The sequence below is a fragment of the Mustela erminea genome, chromosome 15 (genome assembly GCF_009829155.1).
Source record: "Mustela erminea isolate mMusErm1 chromosome 15, mMusErm1.Pri, whole genome shotgun sequence".
NCBI classification, from domain to species: Eukaryota; Metazoa; Chordata; class Mammalia; order Carnivora; family Mustelidae; genus Mustela; species Mustela erminea.
In genome coordinates, this window is record NC_045628.1 from 84,143,693 (window position 1) to 84,162,762 (window position 19,070).

Genomic DNA, 19,070 nt, shown 5'->3' on the forward strand with positions numbered 1-19,070 from the left:
AGCACGGGGGTGGCTCATTCAGTTAAGTGACTGCCTTCCGCTCAGGTCATGATTCCCAGGTCTTGGTATTGAGCCCCACATCAGGTTCCCTGCTCAGTGGGGAGCCTGCTTCTCCCTCTCCCTCTGCTGCTCTCCCTTCTTGTGCTCTCTCTCTCCTGCACTCTGTCAAATAAATAAACAAAATCCTACCCCCCCCAAAAAAATATATTGGTTACCTGCCTCTGAAACTAAATTGAAAAAAAAAAAATTGGTTACCTATTTAAAAAGGCAGAGGGGAAAGATTTGCCTAAAGCTTTGTATTACTCAGAGGCAAGATTTGGTGAGGTGGAGGGCTACGAGGGAGGCCCCTCAGGATGAGTTGTCAGAGGACTAAACAAATCCTCCTAAATGTCATCTCAACCTCATGTGGTTTTCACTATATCTTGTGTGTGCCAGGGAAGGGGAGCCTGGGGAATGTGCAGCTAATATCAAAGTACATGAACAATTCTAGCCAAACCAGAGTGGAAGTTCTAGGATTCAGGTCCCATCATCTTTTGTTTCCTTGGGTACCCAGTAATTGTAGTACTAGTACATAATACCTATTTGTCAACCTCAGATGAAAAAATGTATTTTAAAAACGATCTTTTAAGTAAAAATAGAAAAATTGGGGCAATTAAAAAAACTGCTTAGAGAGTCAGCATGATACAGAAAGATCATGAATGTTGGAAGGAGACAGTATTGTCATGAGCCAAGTAATTATAAACTACAGAACCTTGAACAAATTGCTTTACCTTTTTTGAGCATGTTGATATAGTTAGGATAATAATTCCTTCTGTTGTTCTGTGGGGTGGATTAATTATATGGAAGTGCCTGAAAACTAGACACAATAAAATGTGGAATAATAATGTTAAAATTAACCTTTATAATAATAGCACTTATTGAGAGCCTGTGTTGTGTATACTGTCTTACCAAGGTAAGACAAGTTCTTGGGTTTTGTGCAAACTAACAGTTTTAATAGTACTTTTCTTCACAATTTTAATTTTGTGAAATGTTTTGTTTTTCTTTAGTAGCGAAGGACGTTTTTTTGCTCCAATAGGAAAATAGACTCAGCATATACACCTCTGTGTTACTGTGAGAATATTTTTTCAAAACTGTATTTTATTTAGGAATACATACAGATTGTCTCCTTTTTAAGAAGTTTATGTCTCCAATGGTGATTATGTGGCTGTAGCAAGGAAAAAAAATCTACATGGGAAGAGAAATTTTTGATATTCATAATGTGCATTTCATGAAACGTGTCTTTACTTAGTGACTTTAGCTTGTGTGTGAAGACAGTTATTTATGACTGCTCTTCAACTTGCAATGAACTGAAAGTCTGTGCTGAAAAAGAATAATTCCAGTCTTCAGCCAAGTAGTTCTCTTGGCTGTCAAAATTTCCTGGTATTACATGAGGCTTCCTGAAGCCAAGAATTTTTTCATTGCACCCCAGAAATCAGATACTGACTATTCCTGGACTAAAGAGGTGAGAATGACTGTAGAGATGGAACCGTTGCCTTAAAAATTAATATTCTAACAAAATAATTGTTCCTATTATATCAGTTGTTTTATAAAATGTTTATAATACTAGTATATCCATTTGAATCAATTCAGTGAAATTTGAAGAAGACTGTGACTTGAACTCTGTACTCTAGTTTGCTTCTTGGTTTCTTTTGTCAATAGAAAACTTTAAGTTCAACTCCCAATAGTTTCATCAGACAGGAGCCACATAACTTGTTCAGTTAATTGAGCAGAGCAGCCAAGCATGATGCTTAAACCTTGAAGTGTATGAAGTGTATACATGTGTGTTTCAGAGTGGGTATGTAAAGGAGGTGGTGTTAGATAAACTTTGTAAAGAAAAAACTTTAATTGTAGTACATCTGTAGCCTAAACTCAAGACCAGCAGGACAAGGTAGTAAAGAGAAAGATACTTGATGAGGTTGTTAGGAAGTTCATTATAGAATGTAACATGGTAAAGTAACGTTGCAGTTTGTTGGGTGAATGAGTGAATGTGAAGTTCAGCATTCTTCATTCAGAGTCTATTTTCTCTGGCTCAGTGGATAATTACATTGTAGGGAGGAGATGTAGTGAAAAGGAAAGCATTTAAGTCAGATTACAAATTGAAGTTGAAAAGTGGGGAGCATAAATTTGAGATATTTCAGTGATAAGAGGGAAAACTACTAACTCACTTTCTGGAATGGTGATATCCATACAATAATACACATATAGTTGGCCTTGCCCCTTAACTCACAAGAGGATGGGACTGTTTGAGAAGCCATGCCAACCTCCCCACCTAGTGGTTCTGATGTCCAGAAAGGATAAATTGATGATACTATAGAGAGCAAGACAGCTGTCCGGCTTCATTATGTGCATTCATTTCATCCGCTTGAAAGAGTTAAAAAAAAAAAAAAAAAAAAAAAGAATTAGACAATGTGCATGAGTATTTTTTAAACCTTGCACGTTTTAAATATACTTCTTTTTAATACTAACAGTTTTACCTCTCTTAGGGTATTTGGAAGAAAATTGGCTATTACACCTTAAATAAAGATTCTTACTAAAACAGGTCTTGAAAAAATAATTGCACTGTTTTATTTAATCCTGGTTGGATCATAATTTTATGAATGCAGTGTTTTCCTGACTTGTACTTGAATCACCTCCAATTTTTTCAATTTGTTGTACTAATCCTAGCACAGAACCAGTGTTTATGTTTTACAGAATTCTTGCACTTGAGGTGTGGTATAGTTGGTTGAGAATAAAGCTTACCTATTGTCATAACTGTTGTTCCATATAATATCCTTTGTATTGTTTAAAACAGTATTATTAACACTAGAAGCATAACCAGATCTAATGTGCTGGGGGTTTAAAAATGAACACAGAGTGAGGTAGAAAAAAGGGATTGCCCGTCTACCCCTTGTAAGCCAGGCAAGTCCCCGAGATGTTGGCACATGAGGATATTGCTGGAGTAATTCAATTCCATAAATATTTATTGACACCTACCATGTGCCAGGCATGGTACTTGATGTATATACATTACTTAGCACTAAGAATTTGAAAATTCATGTGCATTTCTAAAAGGAAGAAACTATTTTAAGGAATTTGTAATGTTTAAGCACTCTGAAAATTGCAGCTCAGACTCTTGGTGTTTTTATGGGGGCAGATTTTTTTCCCCCTTGTGATCTATCTATAGGATTCTTCTAACAGCTGCAATACTTGTCCACTAAATCAATTTATCTTGGGGTCTTTTAGAAGCCAGGAATACTGTCAGCTGCATAGGTATGCTGAAGTTAAATTAATTCAATGCCTTTAGGGCCAGCTAGAAGAAAAAAAATAAAGAGAACGAATTAATTCCTTTTGCATTGAACATTCAGAGGCTTCTGAAGTTTAAGTAGAGTTCATGAAGTTTTATTTGTGACATTTCTGTGATTTTTATCTATGTTATCGTATTTGCCTTAAATAATGCTACACCAGGAAAAGAATCTAAATTCTTCCAACAGATGAACAACAGCATAAACTAGTAAGAGTTCTTTGAGTCTTTAATCTTTCATTTTTCCTTTCTTACTAGTGTTTTACACTTTGCACTACATCATATATTATTTGATCTGTCGTTGGATTCGGGGGTTGTCCCCATGCCTATAAATTTTAAACTTACTGTGAAATATTTCATTCATCCAAAGTAAAAAATTTTATATGTATATGTGTATATATGTTATAAAATAATAAAATGAGTAACTGTATACCAACCTCCAGATTAAGAAATAGTATATCGATAGAACTTTTTTTTTTCGATAGAACTTTTTTTTTTACCCTTACGTTTACCTGGAGTCCTCCCCCCCCCACCCCGTCTTTTATTGTAGGCATGTTTTTGTCTCATCAGTTAATTCTTTCAAATGGTTTTTTTCATCATGTTTGCAAAGGAGCACTGCTAGTGAACTTGTGGTCAGTGTTGGCATTTTTTTCTCCAGCTTCTACAATCTCTGATTGTTTAATTTGTTTTCACTCCCAAGTCCATGTAAAGAGTAATACAGTAACAACAGCCTCAGGCCAGAAATACGGAACACAAAGTTAAACCAGGTCAAGGAATTTCTTAAAGAATATTTCTTAGAGGGGCGCCTGGGTGGCTCAGTGGGTTAAAGCCTCTGCCTTCGGCTCAAGTCATGATCCCAGGATCCTGGGATAGAGCCCCACATCAGGCTCTCTGCTCAGCAGGGAGCCTGCTTCCTCCTCTCTCTCTTCCTGCCTCTCTGCCTACTTGTGATCTCTGTCTGTCAAATAAATAAATAAAATCTTAAAAAAAGTATGCCTTAGAAATAAAATTTTCTGTGTGAGAATGAATTATCCATATCCATCTTCTTGCATTTTTTATGTCCGAATCATATTCTTTTGACTAACTCATGTAATTTATGTTTACATATGAAGAAAATACTGATGATCATTTCAATTTCATGGACTTCTTTTTAATATTTGGAGTCTTCATGTTGGTTATTTGCTGTCTGTAGAAAAAAGATCTATTGTAGTGGGATGGATCATACTAAATACCTGATAGTAACTATTGTCCTGTTAGGAGTAGGTTTGGAGTTGTTTACAGCATGACAATCAAATTAGAACTACTCTAGCATGAGATGGATTTTCAGTGCAAGAGTTATCTTATGTACTTTTATAGTATCTCATATTAGGTATATACATACACACATACTTTATTATTTAGGACAATTTTAGATTCATAGCAAAACTGAATGAAAAAATCAGAGTTCCCATATCCCCCCCGCCCCTACAAATGCAAACAGCCTCCCCTACCATCAGCATCCCCCACCAATGTGGTAAATGAACCAGGATGAACCAGGACTGACACATCCTTATTCCGCAAAGTCTATAGTTTACATTAGAATTCACTCTTGGTGTTATATGTTCTGTGGATTTTGACTAATGTGCATTGATATGTATTCACCATTATGGTATCATACAGGATAGCTTCAGGGCCTTAAAAATCTTTTGTGTTTTACCTCTTTCCCCTCTCGCTGGCAACCACTGATCTTTTTACTGTCTCCATAGTTTTGGGGTTTTTAAAAACATTTTATTTTTTTAAAGGTTTCATTTATTTATTTGACAGAGAAAGGGCACAGACAGGGAGCAGCAGGAGAGGGGCAAAGCAGGGTCTCCGCTGAGCAAGAAACCTGACATGGGGCTGGATCCCAGGACCCTCAGATCATGGCCTGAGTCGAAGGCAGATGCATAACTGACTGAGCCATCTAGATGCCCCTAAAAACATTTTATTTATTTTACAGAGGGAGAGCACAAGCAGTAGGAGAAGTAGGCAGAGGGAGAAGGAGAAGCAAGTACCCTCTGAGCAAGGAGCCTGACATGGGGCTCGATCCCAGGATCCTGGGATCATGAGCTGAGTTGAAGGCAGCTTAACCAACTGAGCCACCCAGGTGCCCCTACTATCTCCATAGTTTTTGCCTTTCCCAGGATGTCATATAGTTGGAATCAAACAATATTGTTAGATTTTAATTCTGAAATTCAAAGTCAAGAAGGGGGAGCAGATTCACATATACATATTTACTTTAGAAAGCCTTCTTTGGCAGCATCTTCATAAATGAAATTCACCACTATTTTTTTTTTTTTAATATTCACATAGACGTAAAAACAGATACTTTTCTATGGCTGAAGGGCTCCAGATTCACTTCTCTGTACACTTCTAAGTTAATTATGAGCTTTGAAATGTAAGTGCTGTTATCACAGTTTGATTACCTTCTCCACCCTCCATTCCCAGATGGAGTAAAGTGGGGTCAAGTAGTCTCATAAGCTCTAAGCCCCTCTCCAAAGCCTTTCTGGCAGCAGGCCTGACAATACTTATGGCATGAGCACATAGTGTCTAGCTTGGACTCCTTGGTCATCTCTGTGCACGTGCTCTGGCTTGGCTGTTGGGTGTTGGCCAGTGTGGCCATGGAGCAGGGCCAAAGTATTATGAAAAAGCACTTGGTTAGGTTTCAGTTCTCCATGATTAGACTGAAAGATTTAGTTGCCAATTGTCATCAACCAGATTTCTCACACTTTGCCTGATGAGTTACTTATATTGGTATTCGGGAGGATCCAGAAGGCTGTTTAGAAGTTTTTAGTTCTTATTTTCTATCACCATCTAATGAATAGGGGCTCTTACAGTCTGTGATTTTCTGCTTTGTTTAGTATCAGGATTATTGCTCTTTCGATAATAAAAAAGCTTATAAGGCTTTTACATCTTACTTCTACTTTTCTATATATGAATAATTAAATTATGATAAGATTCATTATATATGTACTAAAGAACACCAAAGATAGTTTTAAGAAAATGTCCTGCTTCCTTTTGAGATACCAGAGGTCAGAGGATGCTATTCCATAAGTTCCTCTTAAGATATGTTACCAGTCTGTTTGTTTTGGCAAGATAAACTGTTAGGACTTAACAAATGATGTCTGCAAAGCACGTGCTTTATTAAGTATATAAACAGGCCGCAGATGTTTCTTTCGGAAGAAACTGTTTTATTCATCTCTGTATTCCAGTGCTTCGCTCTTAGCATTCAATGTATTTTTATTGAAAGAATAAAACTACCCTTTTTTCTTGCTGCTGATAACACATTGAGCACTGTGCATGGCCATTGTAGCACTGTATTTGTTCATCTTAAAGATCTTTTCTTTAGTCCTCAAAACCATCATAGATTATTTTATTAGGTCATATTTGATACAAAAAATAAAATGTTACTTTAAAACATCAGATCACCATAAGTGAACCATGACCCAACCTAAGATCACCAGTACTGTGGTCAGTGGTACCAGTGTAGTCATCCCAATCCTATGACCCCAGTTTCTCCCCCTTGCAACCCTGCAAGAAAAGTGACCACTGTTCTGAATGTGTCATTCTCTTGCTTTAGGAATTTTCATCATTTCTATGTATAAGATACATCATCGTGTGAATGTTATGCCAGATTTCCTCTGTTCTGCTGTAAATGAACTTTTGAGGTTCCTTTTCTGCCATTACAAACAGCATTACAGCAAACATTCTTCTGTGTGTTTCCTAGCATACATTCATGAGAGCTTTTGTAAGGTCTAAACCTAGAAATGGAGTTTTTGGACCATAAGATAATGTGAATGTTCAATTCTACAAGATAGTTTCAAATTGTTTGTTGAAATGATGGAACCAGTTACTTGTTCAGCAGTGATATGTGTGGGTTTTCATTGGTCCATGTCTTTCCCATCACAGTTTTGTTAAACTTGTAAGTACACGATATGGTCTTACATAATTAAGGTGCTAGTAATGGTGAGCATTTTTTCATATATATGATTCCTGTGGTTATTCCTTTGAATTGCTTGTTCAGTCCATTCCCCATTTCCATATCAGGTTGTCTTTTTTGTACTGTTTTGTAGAAATTCTTTATACTGTACACTAGTTTTTTTGTCAGTTATTTGTTGCAGATCTGTCCTCCCAGTTCTGGGGCTCTTCTTTTCAGTTTATGATATCTTTCTTCTTATAATTAATTTGGAGTAATTTTAGATTTACAGAAAAGTTGCAAAGCAGTACCTTTTACCTAGTTTGCTCTAATTTTACCATGTTATATAACAATGGTACATTTGTCAAAAGTAAGAAATTAACATTAGATGAATTATTATTAACCAAACTTTCATGCTTTATTTGGATTTCACTAATTTTCCATCAGTCATTTTTCTGTTTTGGAATCCAATCCTGAATACACTATTGCATTTAAGCTTTATGGTGTCTTTTGATGAACAAATGTTCTTCGTTTTAGTGTAGTTGAACTTACTGTCATTTCTTTTATAATTAGCATTATTGGGGTGCCTAGCTGGTTCAGTCAGTAAGAGCAGTGTGGCTGTTGATCTCAGGGTTGTGAGTTAGAACCTCATGTTGGGTGTAGAAATTACTTTTAAAAAATGATTTGCATTATTAGTTCCTTGTTTCGGACAGCTCCTCTTCCTGTGTTTTCTTCTAAATGTTAAAAGTTTACCTTACATGACTTGACCATCTTAGACTTCAGTTTTTAATATGGGATCAAGTAGGGATCCAATTTCCCTTTTTTTCATATGGATAACAAATTTTTATTGATTTATATTTATATTTTTTCCCATTTTTTTAAAAAAGATTTTATTTATTTGACAGAGATCACAAGTAGGCAGAGAGGCAGGCAGAGAGATAGGAGGAAGCAGGCTCCCTGCTGAGCAGAGAGCCCGATGCAGGGCTGGATCCCAGGACCCTGAGTTTATGACCTGAGCCCAAGGCAGAGGCTTTAACCCACTGAGCCATCCAGACGCCCCTATTTTTCCCCATTTTTATTGAGAAATAATTGACATACATTGCTGTGTAAGTTTAAGGTGTACAGCATGATGGCTTGATTTACACATAAATGAAATGATGATCACAATAGGTTTATTAACATTTATATCATAGATAAAACAAAAAGAAAAAAATTTTCTCTTTGTGATGAGAACTTTTAGGATCTACTCAAACAACTTTCCTATATATCACAGAGGAGTGTTAACTGCAGTCATCATATTTTACCTTACTTCCCCAGAATTACTTATAACTGAAAGTTTGTGCCTTTTGACCACCTTTCTCCAGTTCCTCCTCCTCATTCCTCTGGTACAACAAATCTGATGTCTTTTTCTGAGTTTTGTGGGATTGTTGTTGTTGTTCTTCTGGTGCCATATATAAGTGAGATCAGTATTTGTCTTTCTCTGACTTATTTCACTTGGCATAATGCCTTCAGGGTCCATCTGTGTTGTCACAAATGGTAGATTTTCCTCATTTTTTTTTTTAACGGGAAATTTTCCAGTGTGTATATATACCAGAGTTTCTTTATTCATCTCTCAGTGGACACTTGGGTTTTTTCCATGTCTTGGCTATAATGTTGTCTATAATGCTGCTGTGAATGTGGGGTTGCAGATTATCTTCTTGAGTTTTTATTCCCTTCGGATATATTCCCAGAAGTAGAATTGCTGGATCAAATGGTAATTCTGTTAATTTTTTGAGGGTCCTTCGTACTAGTGGCTGCACCAATTTACAATCCCACCAACAATGCACAGGGGTCCCCTTTTCTCCTAATCCATGCCATTATTTATTAACTTTTGCTCTTTTGATGATGGCCATTCTCACACCCATAAAGTGATAATCTCCTTTTGATTTTGATTTGCATTTCCCTAATAACTAGTGATATTGAGCACCTTTGATGTACCTGTTGACCGTTCCTATATCTTCTTTGGAAAAATGTCTTTTCAGGTCCTTTGTTCATTTTTAAATTGGATTATTTGTGGGTTTTTTGCTATGGAGTTATATAAATTCTTTATATTTTTTGGATATTAACCCCACATCACATCTATGTTATCATATATCTAGTTTTCACATAAAAGCGGTGTGTTTCCAGAACTCTCTGATCACTTCCATTGGTCGGGTTTCTATTTCTGCACTTATATTTTGCTTTATTCTGAAGGGGTGTTTAGGTATTTGATAGGACAATCTCCCACCCTCACCCCCACTCCCTTCAAGTTCTTCAGAAGAGTCTTGGATATATTTGGCTCTTTATTTTCCATATAAAATTTGTGAATTTGTTAAGTTGGATTGTGGTAGGGGTTATGGGGAATCCCCTCTCTCTCTTTTTTAAAGATTCCATTCATCATTTTGACAGAGAGAGAGTGGGAGAGGGAGAAGCAGGCTTTCTGCTGAGCAGGGAGCCTGTCACAGGGCCCAGTCCCAGGACCCTGGGATCATGACCTGAGCCAAAGGCAGACACTTCTGAACCACCCAGACACCCCAACTATGGGGAATCTTAAGTGAGGAATGGATATCTCTCGATACTAACACTATCCATAAAAGTGGTATTTCTCTGTACTGATTTAAGTCTAATTCATTGTGCCTAAATAAAGGAATACATTTTTTACTAACTTTTATATTTTTGTTACTATTGTAAATAGTATTTTTAAACTTCATTTTTCACATTACTGCTAGCATAGAAAAAAATGCAGTTAGTTTTTGTATATTGATCTGATATTTACTAACCCTTCTAAATTCTTACTGGTTCCAATAATTTATCTTTAGAATCTTTTTAGTCTTCTGTGACAATTACATCATTTGTAAATAATGGTAATGTGTTCAGAAATTACAATCTGTGTTTCTTTTTTCTCATAGTTTAATACATTTCTTTTTCTTATTGTACAGTATTGAATACAAATGGGAACAACTCATCTTTTCTGGTTTATCATTGGGAATAATGTCTGCTCTAGGTTTTTGAGCTGTTCTTTATCAAAATTGCTAATAGGTTTCTGTAAAACTTGACTGACTATTGGATATTATTAAATGAATTTCTGCTTAATAATTTAATGAACTGAATTGCTCTTATGGATATTTCTAATGGTAAAATTGCCCTTGAATTTCTGAGCTGACCCCAGCTGGATAATCATGTATCATGGCCTTTTATGAATGGCTGGATTTGTTTGTTGTCAGAATTATAACAACTCCACAGATCACTCTCTAGCCCATTTTTTTCTCTTCACTCGGTCAGTTTGTATAAGATTAGTTGTTTTTTATTTTGCTTTTTTTGGCTAGTTCACTAGATCTCACCTGTAAATCTGCCGAGCCTGGTATTTTCTTCTGGAGAAAAATTTAAACTAACTAAAAATTTTAAATGGTTGGTTGTGAGAATATTCAAGTTTTCTTTTTTCTTTTTTTTCCTTGGTCCAAATACTAGCAGTGTGTCCATTTTTTTTTAATCAGTTAAGTTTTTACTTCTACTTTTTTCTTCACATTTATAATTTTAATTTTGTTACTTGTATCATTTCAGAATATAATTTTAATGTAAAAATGGAATATGCTAATTGGTAAAAGTAACCCAAACGGTGCATAAAAATTAAAATTCTTCAAAAATCCCATGAATTGCCCACTTTCTTGGCATCTCTTTATTCATATATAGGGTTATAAATACCTTTCCCCTCCTCAAAGTATGAACATTTAATACTCAAAATTGTTTAAAAATTTTTTTGATTAATGAGAAGTAAACCAAATCACTTGTAGTTTCACCTTCTGAAACTTATTAATTTTTTAATGTATTTTTTCCAAATTTTAAGCCATACTTAGACTTAAATAAAAATAAAACCATTACTTTTTATTTATATCATTAGCATTTTTTCATGTCATTAAAATAGTACTGGAAATCATGATTAGGGAAATGGTTCATAAATTTGTTAGCACGTGTTTAAGTAATTCTGCAGTAGACATTCTTAAATGTAAATCACCATATGACTCTGCTGTTAAGTAGACATTCTTAAGTCAGTTCCATTTTCAGTTAACCCTTTGAATGTTGTCTTGTTCTACATTAGGCCACTCTTCACAGCTGCTCTTCCATTAATCAGGCTTTAGAATAGCGGCCATGAGGGAAAGAGGAAAGGTATTTAACAAAGCAGTTGAAACTATATTAGAGATTATTTTATTTTTTCGTTACCTTCTTTGTTTCATAGAAGATTTCTGGTGGCATTTAAATGAAATAATCTTTTAAAACTTGCAGAAAACAATCAGAAATAGAGTAGAAAGTTAAGATTAGAGAAAAAGAGCAATGGTGATATGCAAGCTAGAAGCTTACTTTGTAGGTAATAATAAATTTGATTTTTTAGATTTGAATTTGAAGGACTTGAAATGGGATGGGAGGTAAGGTTCCTTGAGGGTCTCCTGCAAAAAGAGGGAGCACAGCTGCTCCTCAGAGGAATTCTTTCTAATATTAAGTAAAAATAAAGGTAGAAAAAGTTTCTTGCAAAGCTTTATATAGGAGGCAGTGAATGATGCGGAATCCTCCGTCCCATGACAGCAGATGATGCTTGAACAGATTTTATTTGGCTATTTTTTGCAACATTCTTTAACTCTCAGTATACCACTGGGGTCTAGATTTTCAGTTTCCTTTAAGTTCTTTTTTGTTTGTTTGTTTGTCTTTATGTTTAATTGGATCCTGTTTGGAATTCAGAATTTTTCATTTTCTGCCCATAGTAACAAAGAGGAGGAAATTGCCAGAATAAGACCGTTTACAGTGATAAAACAAATTAGAAAATAAATGTAAAGAGATGGCATGCTAAACTCCAATAATGATGATGAAATTGATAGTATAAGTGAAATCGAAGATTGAGTTTAAGCTGATATCCTAGGTAAATTTTTTCAAATTCATCAACTTGTGAGAAAGCAATTTATTTCCAAGGACAATAGGAAAATAAAGTGTTCTTATCCAGTCAGTAATTCCACAGGAAAAACTTCAAGTATTTTGTGACAGGAGTTTTGACTGGGTTGACAATATTCCTTTATTTCTTTTAATATTTGTGCTGCAGAATTTACTTATTGCAGTTTATAATAGCATTGGTGCTGAAAGCAGTATGTACAAAGGTGGAAATAATGGTGTAGAAAATAAATGATACAGAAATGAAAAAAAATTGGTTGACTTGATCATTTTCATAAGTATTTGTAAATCTAAATGAATATGTTCTCGCTTTTATGGAACCAAGAATATGGATGGCTGTCCTTCAAAAAATTATGAGTTATGCAAGTTTTCAAAAGTGTAATGCCTTTTGATGATACCTGAGCAAGAAGAACCAGTGGTCCTCATTAGTAAGTTCTGTGTTTACAGCAAATTCTCCCCCTTGCTAAAACTGTATTGTAACCCCAAAATCAGCCCTCGTGACATTCTCATAATTCATGGACATGTACATGCAAAGATTTATGAAAAACAGGAATTGCGTGACATGCTTATTCCCAGCTGAGGTCAAACAAGGCAAATGCTCTGCCTTCCTGTTTTAGCCTACATATTACAAACAAATTTTCCTGTTCTCTAGGGCTACATTTTTTGCATTTTTGTGTGAATTGGGGTTTTCTAAATTTTTCTCAAAAAATACTGAAGTTCTTGGGGCGCCTGGGTGGCTCAGTGGGTTGAGCCGCTGCCTTCGGCTCGGGTCATGATCTCAGGGTCCTGGGATCGAGTCCCGCATCGGGCTCTCTGCTCAGCAGGGAGCCTGCTTCCTCCTCTCTCTCTGGCTGCCTCTCTGCCTACTTGTGATCTCTCTCTGTCAAATGAATAAATAAAATCTTTAAAAAAAAATACTGAAGTTCTTCCTGTGCAGTGACTGCCAGGATAATTTCACTATTTGAGATGGCCTCTGAGTGCTATGTTGAAGTGCTGCCTAGTGTTCCTGTGTGTAAGATGGCTGTGATGCCTTATGGAGCAGATACATGAATCAGATAAGTTTCATTCAGGCATGAGTTATAGTGGTGTATTAGTAAATGAATGATGTATATTAAATAAGGTGTCTGTAAACAGAAAGACATAAAACTAAGTTATGCATAAAACACAGTTATGTATTGATCTGTTCACCTCGACGTGGTAGAAAAATGTAGTGATTGGAGAAGGACCCTAACCTGTTTAATAACTCAGCGTTTGTGGCATCTTTATAGAATATAAATACCACAGATAATAAGCAGTAACTGTTCATGAAATGAATAAGTTCCAGTTGGTTTCATTCAAAGAATTGCTCATTTTTGGTAAATATGCTTTTAGGGCCAGGTAAATATGTAGTAAGAATTTGGGTTTGCTCTGTTTAAATCCTTATTAAATTATCTAATGACGCTCTTTTCATTTTTTCCTTCATTCTTATGTAAATTTTTCACAAAACAATTTAAAATTTTTATATAAGGGTGCCTAGGTGGCATTAATTGGTTAAAGCGTCCAACTCTTGGTTTCAGCTCAGGACTGATCTCAGGGTCATGTGATGGAGCCCCATGTCAGGCTCTGCACTCAGTGCAAAATCCACTTGGTTTCTCTCTCCCTCTCTCTTTGCCCCTCCCTCCACTTGAACGCACATCTGTATTCATCTTCTCTCTCAGACAAATGAATCTTTAAAAATAACTAAGAGGTCCATTTTACCTAGAAAATGACTGGCTTTTTTGTTTTGTTTTTAAATACACTGTGGGTAAATAAAAGCTGAAGGCATAAGAAAACATAGTTTATCTGAAGTAGTTCCCGTAAGTGCTTAGGTACTATGATCTGGGGGCACAGGGTAATCTGGAATACTTGAAATAGATTTTCCATTACTTCCCTTTTTTAAGTCATTGGCAAATTGCTAGAATAACAGCTTGAGATGATTCTCTTTGGCAAAGGTTCCAGAGTTCTGTATTTGTAGGATGAATGCCTGTTTGCTTTAGAACCCAGAAAAGCCAAGTTTTAAATTAGACCTATTGACCTTCAGTATTCGTGGGTTCACTACCTAGTATCAAAATACCAGAAACCTAGTAACAAAATGGTGAAAACCTTTTAAGTGAGTATATAGTTCAAAACTCTGTTCTTTTATTTATAACAAATTTCTTATGAGAGACACCATTGTTAAAAACTGACCCTAAAATGTGTGTTTATCCTTCATGGCCTTTAGTTATTTTTTGTTTGCTTTTTGCTCTTCCCCATTGGACTGAGTTTAAAAGCATTAAAGGGCACGTTATTTATGTTTCTGTACTAACCAGTAGTTGGTTGACACTAAGTGTTCCTTTCATTGAATTGTGCTAATCTAATGAGTTTGTGGGTGAAGAAATCAATACATAGGTAAATTATGTACCCATATTAGTAATTGATGGCAAAATTAGGATGTGGATTCTTACTAGAATGTGAAAAATGAAGTGATATGTTAAATGTTAAAGACTTTGGGCTCCATAGAGGTATCCTTAATCTCTAGATATAGACTTCCTCCTCAGTATGACAGAATACTTTACAGTGAAGTTCTTTTAGTTATACATGTTGTAAAACTTAATACCCAAGCCTGCATAATTGTTAGTACCATTCTATTCTACATTGCTTACTGTCCGTTTGGCTTCGCCACTCACTTCTACTCACATACTTTGCTCACTCACTTGTACTCACATACTTTGCTTTTTGTGAGTCCACAGGCTTCTGGTGTTCCTCCCACCTCAGCATCCTTTCTGGATTCCTTCCTGTGTAGGCCCTATCCTTGTTTTTCTTTTTTGTTCTAAAATGTTAGGGAATAGCTATGAAGTTCTCCCCACATATTCTTAAATATGCTGATTAGGCCAGTCTGTTTTCATCATCCTTCACTTTTTCTAAAATCGTTGAAAGGTGTATATTAAGTACACATTTAGTATTTTTATTCTAACAGTTCTCTTGACTACAGAAAAATACTGTTTTAATTTTTACTTGCAAAGCACATGTTCCACAAAGTACTGAGCAGCTAGTCTTCTGAAAAGCATTAATTCCTTTGTGCTTAAGAATTCCTTAGATTAAGGGGCACTTGGGTGGCTCAGTGGGTTAAAGCCTCTGCCTTCAGCTCAGGTCATGATCCCAGGGTCCTGGCATTGAGCCCTGCATTGGGCTCTCTGCTCAGCAGGGAGCCTGCTTCTTCCTCTCTCTCTGCCTGCCTCACTACCTGCTTGTGATCTCTGTAAAGTAAATAAATTAAATCTTTAAAAGAAAAAAATTTTTTTAAAATTTAAGAAAAGAATTACTTAGATTAAGTTATAAAGATTTTAGAAGGTTTAACAAAAAGCCTATACATTTTTACTGTAATGTTTGTTTAATTTTAAAATGGGCTCAATTAGCTCTAGATTATTAAATAATTGGGAACCTTTGCTAAAGGAAAAATTCGTTTATATGTATAACTCTGTAACTCATGTTATAATTCCCATCTTATTTCTCTGACCACCTGTTTTATGAGTGTTCTTTTCTCTTAGCTTGATAAAGATGACATGGTATACATGGAAGCATATGACAAATTGCTAGAGTCCTGGCTAACTTTGGTTCAAGACGACAAACATTTCCATAAAGGCTTTTTTACCCAACATGCTGTTCAAGTTTTCAATTCCTATATTCAGTGCCACCTCGCTGCTCCAGATGGCACAAGGAATTTGGTAAGTTTCAAGCTAGATTGTAAGTAAAAATCCATTTCATTATAATTCTGTTTTGTCTATTTTATCCTATTATACATCGTATAATACTAGATATTTACGAAGAGCTTCTTAAGAAGATGTGCTGAGAACATTAGAGCAAAAGTTATCCCATTTTCTAAATGAGTTCAGTGTTTTGTGGGGTGCTCGTAGTTACCCCATTTTTCTTCAGTTTTCACTGAAAACCTGTGTCTTCCACCTGTCTTCCTAGTTGTCCAGTGATACTTCTGTATAAAGGACCATATATCTTAAAGATGTCAGATTTTTCAGTTACTGAAGTTAAATTCTCTGGTGTGGGGAAGTGGGTTGTGAGTGCATTTTACTGTTTATACATGTGCACCATGGTGGGGTAATACCCTCCATTTCTTTCTCTTCTGTGTCTCCCTTCCCCCGTTTTTTTGTAACTGCTAGCATTGTCAAGCATAGTTAGTAGGCCTTAGACCGCTGGGTTGGCTCTGTCCACCTCTCCTTTTCCTGTGATGTGCTGAAGTTATTTTACAGTGCAACAGAAATGTATGATTCATTGAACAAAGGAATGCAGTTCCTCACTCTCTATTTCCTTCTTCAATAATAGACTGCCAATGGTGTGGCCTCTCGTGAGGAAGAAGAAATAAGTGAACTTCAAGAGGATGATCGAGACCAGTTTTCAGATCAACTAGCCAGTGTAGGAATGCTAGGAAGAATTGCTGCAGAACACTGTATACCTCTTCTGACAAGGTACACACAGTCCAAAGAAACCCCATGGAGCAAATATTCTCTATTCACAATTCCCTGGAGAGCACTTAAAGTGTTTAAAGACTTTAAACACCCCCACCCCGTATCCCAGCACACTGGAACAAATGGACAGAAACATACTCATGATTGCATTCCTTGGCTTGTACATTTGGAGCCCAGGCACTACAGCATAGATGGCAGAGAGATTGTGGAAAACATGGTATGAGAAATGATTTGACCCATATCAATATAAAAACTTGGAATAACCAGTTTTCAAATGCCTGTTGTAAACCTTGATTGTTTGTAAAGCAATGTTTTAATTCTATGTCATAAATAATAAATCACAATTCCTATACTGCTATGAGAACAGTTGTGTACTATAATATTTTCATATATGTGTTTTTGTGCTAACTTCTTAATTTATGATGTCTAATAAATGGATATTATGAGTTGTTCTAGATCTTTGTTTATTGAGCTTTATGAAGCTTTGGTTTTTTTTTCCCCTCTTTCAGTTTATTAGAAGAAAGAGTAACAAGGCTCCATGGTCAGTTACAACGACATCAGCAGCAATTACTTGCTTCACCTGGTTCAAGCACTATTGACAACAAAATGCTTGATGATCTGTATGAAGATATTCACTGGCTTATTTTAGTTACAGGTTGGTTGGTTGTTTCTTTTTAAAATGTAGTTGCCAACTGAGCAGTTTAAACTTCATATGTTAGAAGAAGCTTCATATGTTAAAAAAAAATAAAAGTCCATACATAATGTTGGATGAAATTTGAATATAGCTTCTGTATATCACAGAGCTGTGGATGCATTTTTAAAAAATACTGGCTAACATGTATATTTAATGCCTTTTGCTTACCCAGTGACATGTGGAATTCATTGCAACCCACTGATTTAGTACTATTTTTTTTCTGTTTAGTACTATTAGCAGGTTTTATTATTGTTACTGTTATTATCCCCATCTTATAAATAAAGAAGCTGAGAGAGAGTTTTACCACAGAGTAGCCTGTGGTCACACTGCTATTAATTTTTGGAGTCAGAATGCAAATCTAGGCAGTCTGACTTTTAGGGTCTTACTTTATAAGCATTATCAATGTTTTTGTATTTTAAATAATCGAGGAAAAGAAATCTTACTTTTTGAAAAGGCATGCCCAAATACTGATTTTGATAGAGATAATAGTAGAATTCCTATTATGTTTATAGATATATTACTGAAAATTATTAAAAGGTAGTAGATTAAAAAGCCTACATGTCAGTATGAATTATAAAATTGGTGAATAAAACATTTGTCCTTTGTATTTTGAGAGTTAATTATCTGAGAAATAGAAAATTTCTTCTCCTCAAACTTGAAATGGACATTTATAATTTATCTTCACATCAACTTAATATGATGTATGTAAATCAGATAAAATTGAAAACATTTATAGTACGATTTGATAAATGTAGATTTGTTAAGTGTTCGTTTTTAATTTTTTTTAAACTGAAGGCTACCTCTTAGCTGATGATACTCAGGGAGAGACTCCGCTAATACCTCCAGAAATAATGGAATATTCCATTAAGCATTCATCTGAAGTTGACATTAATACAACACTTCAAATTTTGGGATCTCCAGGAGAAAAGGCTTCTTCCATCCCAGGGTACAACAGAACAGATTCTGTGATTAGGTAATATGAACTCTATAGCTGTGCTCTTGTAATTTATACTGTTTTATAAATTCTGAGTTGATGGGTAGATTACTTGAGTGTTAGGCACGTTGTAAATCTGATACATGAAAGAAAACTTGGAGAAGCCTTGAAATAAACAAGGATGGCAAGTACTCAGTATATATAAGTAATGCCAATCTGGTGAGAATTGACAGCTATATCCTGTACTGAGGAAAACAAATGTAAAATTATTCTGAATACAGTGAGACTTTGAAGGGACATTTGATCTAAAGTACTTTGAACATATCCCATGTCCATCAGAAAACAGTGCTAACACACTACAGGCACCCTAAATGAATGAAACAAAGTATATGAGATTCTTAGAAACTGGGGGAATATTAACAAGCATTTTTTTGTTGATAAAGCTAAAACTACATTTCAGTGGCTTTCTTAAGGAAAACTAAGATTCTTACTTTATAAAACAGAAATAGCTGTCCTGAATATGTGAAACTTGAGAGTCCTGTCAGGTGAAGTTAGAAGACAGTAGTGTGCCTAGATGAGAATTGACTTTGATCTTCCTATTAGTAGTGGCAAAATTTTCATTAATTCCTAATGGTGAAATTAAGGAGGGATACACCTAGACAAATATTCTCCTAAAAGGGGATTTGAAACAGCATTTTGGATTTCAGTATCTTTAAATTTAGGTTTCAGGCAGAAATATCAATAATGAAATAACATTGGTT

General features: G+C 35.4%; 1 protein-coding gene across 4 annotated transcripts in view; it reads left to right on the top strand.

Moving 5' to 3' along the window:
- Positions 1-19,070, top strand: part of XPO4 (exportin 4) — a 120,464-nt gene that overhangs the window by 77,127 nt on the left and 24,267 nt on the right. For all 4 annotated transcript variants that reach the window (XM_032314414.1, XM_032314417.1, XM_032314415.1 and 1 more), the window contains 4 exons: positions 15,752-15,928; positions 16,539-16,681; positions 17,191-17,336; positions 18,171-18,348. In XM_032314414.1, the coding sequence (XP_032170305.1) occupies positions 15,752-15,928; positions 16,539-16,681; positions 17,191-17,336; positions 18,171-18,348 (644 nt within the window). The remainder of the gene's footprint in view (positions 1-15,751; positions 15,929-16,538; positions 16,682-17,190; positions 17,337-18,170; positions 18,349-19,070) is intronic.